General features: G+C 36.1%; 1 protein-coding gene across 3 annotated transcripts in view; it reads right to left on the bottom strand.

Annotated features, from left to right (window-relative positions):
- The window catches only part of LOC140341920 (matrix metalloproteinase-18-like), a 224930-nt gene that overhangs the window by 83993 nt on the left and 137694 nt on the right, over window positions 1-3243 (bottom strand). For 2 of the 3 annotated variants that reach the window (XM_072427865.1, XM_072427866.1), the window contains exon 5: window positions 811-1182. The exons of the other annotated variant lie outside the window; for it this stretch is intronic. In XM_072427865.1, coding sequence (XP_072283966.1) covers window positions 811-1182 — 372 coding nt within the window. The remainder of the gene's footprint in view (window positions 1-810; window positions 1183-3243) is intronic. 3 annotated transcript variants of the gene reach the window in all.

Below are 3243 nucleotides of genomic sequence, written 5' to 3'. Positions count from 1 at the left end.
ATTTTTTTTTAGCTACCCCGAGTGTGGTTCGGGGTTACCGCTTTCAGCTATTTTTTTTTTACCCCGAGCCACACTCGGGGTTATCGCTCGGGAGGTTAAAGCTGTATCCTCTAGTAAACAACAGAGAGTCAACATAAAATCTAATTCACTGCATTCAGGAAACAACATCTGCTGTCTCTGTCATTGCTGCCATTGTGAATTAATGAATTGTAATCGCCTGAATCCTAATCTCACAGGAGGAGTTAAAACCACCAATAGAATCCATATTTTTGTGTATCTAGCATGCATCTTCTGTAGGTGGCGAAACAACAAAGAGGTGGTAGTCTTAAGCACAAGCTGTGTTTATCTGGTAAATTTACTGTTGCTGACCCTTCAAGAAAAACAAAAATCTTCTGGCGACATAGCTTTTATTTTAAAGATTGATGTAGATTTTTTTCCCGAGATCTGGGCTAGATTTATTAAAGTTTTCCAGGACTGGAGAATTTAGACTTTCATAAGTGAACTTGGGTAATTCAGAAAACCTGGAATGGATCAGGTCTATGATTGAATACAATTGCAGACAAAAAGCAATTTATTGTTGAGAAATCCATTCCAGGTTTTCTGGATCACCCAGTTTTTTTTCCTATGAAAGTCTATATTAGAGAGCTTTAATAAATCAAGTCCATGGTATTTACAATTAAAAACAGTAATAAAGTATATGTCTTATAGGCAGTATACGTTATATACAACTTTCATATCAGTCAGGATCAAGGTTATCTTTTGAGAGATGGATGCCAAAGGGAGCAAACTGTTTAACTGAATAATCCTTACCTTTGAATAAAAAAATTGAACCATCTTTGGTGGATACAAATGTATCTATTATGTCATCTCCACACAACTTGACTATAGACTGCTTTTTAGATTTCTTATTGTCCGTTGATCCTGAACTGGCAGTGACATTATTTATTCCAGCACCTAGAGTAGTAGCTTTGGAAATGCCTTCAGATGAACCTAAAGGTGGGTTTTTCTTTCCTGTAGGTTTTCCATACAATGCTTGAATGGCTTCAATATCATCTGGGTGAAGCTGAAATGTAGGTTTGTATCCCTTGTAAGTTGGAGCCATTAAAGCACCTGGAATGGTAGAGTGGTCAAGTCCCAAGGAATGTCCAAATTCATGTGCAGCAGCTTGCAGAAGATTCACACCTAAAACATTTGACAGATAAATTGAATAAAGCATAGTAAAGAGATATATAATAATGAATGTAGCATGTTCAGTACATTGATAAGTCTCTTTACATGGTTTGTGGTATTTTGGTAATCCTAAGGATGGATGAAAGGAATGATCTTGACACTGTGTATGGATGTTGAACTTTCAGGCTGTTTAAGTTTTTTAGGCAACACTTTTTTTCTGTATTGTTTGCCCTGAGAAAGGTGGGCTGTGCACCACTAAATCCTTGTAGAGCTCTTACTTACTAATTCACCTGTCAAATCATTTGAGTTACCTCTCATATTTCATACCAGCAAATGACTTAGAACATTGCCAATCTTTTGTTTTTTGAAGGACACAGTGGAGATATTTAAATCTTTTAAAGCAATTTGGGTATAGCTCTATCTGTGGAACTGGATGCAATGTACCTGATTGATGGAATTGGCAAAGTTTTTACATCAGAAACTAGCTAATAAACATGTGTCCTTGTTAATTAGTTGCTGGCACAACAATTGTTTAAGGGGTTTAAATATGTTTTGTAGTGTAGTCAAAAGTGTTCTCCTGGTAAAGGGTTTAATTGCCTAAACAAGACTGTAGGTATTTGCAAAATTGCAGATTTGTAGCTCTATATACATATATACACTGGTTGGTGGATCAGATTTTAAAGACAGCTTCAAAGAACACAGTTTCCTTTCACTGGGGAATCATAAAAAAACTCAATTGTGCCACTTGTTAGGATAAAAGAACTGCCCCAAGGGATGGGGCCCACAAAAGTCTTTTTCAGTCCCAGGGCATCAATCCCTCCAAAATCTCAGCTTCCTTAGGTAACCTAGCAGTCACAAAAAGTCCTCCTCAACATGAAATGTTACCTTAAACTTTGCAAGTCGGGGGATTCTTTGTGGACCTGTAGTTATCCTATTTCTGATAACTGGGTTTCCAAACAGATAGTTTATGGTTATATTAAATTATATTGTGGTTTATTTCAAGAATAACCCACTGGACATTTTCACTTGGGTGAATTTCCAGATTACTTTTTTTTATCAACACCAAACTGGCCGGGTACAGGACAGGAGGATCTCTCTTCTCTTGAGGTTGTGTTTGCTTTTTCCTAACCAAATGGAAATTGCATTTTACTGTCTACATTTTGCCGGAGCTATTAGTGTTTATCTCAACATCATGATCTTTTTTTGAAAGATGGGCTCACTGGATTTTGTTAAGGGTTAAGTGTTTCTTTTGATAAAGGATATCTTTTACAGATTGGGATGGATCATTTCTAGGGCCGAAAACATAACCTGATCAGGAATGACGTAACAGTGTTTAACAGAATGTCCACCAATGCAAATTTTGAAATTGCCCCCTGTAATAACCGAATGTTACAAAATTTGTACTTTAGTCTAAAAGATTTTTCCCATATAAAAGCAACCGCATAAACATTCATATTATGTAAGCAAAGCCCATAATATCACAACTGACAACATGTTTGGGGGTAAAAGGTTAACCATTTAGGAGAGTCACCTGTTTGGCTACATTGATTTATTGACCTTGTATATAATGACCACATCTAAAAATGCCTTAGTCTTGAACAGCACTGATTCATCAAGCAAAATCGAACCACATCGGACCCCTCTAACCTATTTATCAACGGATTTTCAGATGCCAAGAATACACTGGCGTATTCATCCAACATTTATAAAATGAAATGATCTGGCGTTTCAAGGCGCGCATCTCTGGCAGCTTGACCCTAGCGAGCTTGTACTAAGTCATTCTTTCCCTAACAAATCATTCTTTCAAATGGCACACATCTTTAAGTTAGCCCTAAATACAAATGACTTATGTGTTAAAATGTTTAAAACATATATATTAGCTTAGAAATAAGCATATTTTTAAATGTCCTAATATTTTTGGGTTCTGAAAAAGTTAACTGATTTCAGCCTTAACGCTTATGATGCCTGACCCGAGGATCTGCCATATTATACTGCCATATATCCACCATATCATATTATACAAATATGAACTGTATATATAGATCTTTTAAAATTTGTATACTGTATATATAT

Source organism: Pyxicephalus adspersus, chromosome 12 (assembly GCF_032062135.1).
Source record: "Pyxicephalus adspersus chromosome 12, UCB_Pads_2.0, whole genome shotgun sequence".
In the NCBI taxonomy this organism is placed as follows: domain Eukaryota; kingdom Metazoa; phylum Chordata; class Amphibia; order Anura; family Pyxicephalidae; genus Pyxicephalus; species Pyxicephalus adspersus.
This window is presented reverse-complemented; position numbering and strand designations above follow the sequence as displayed.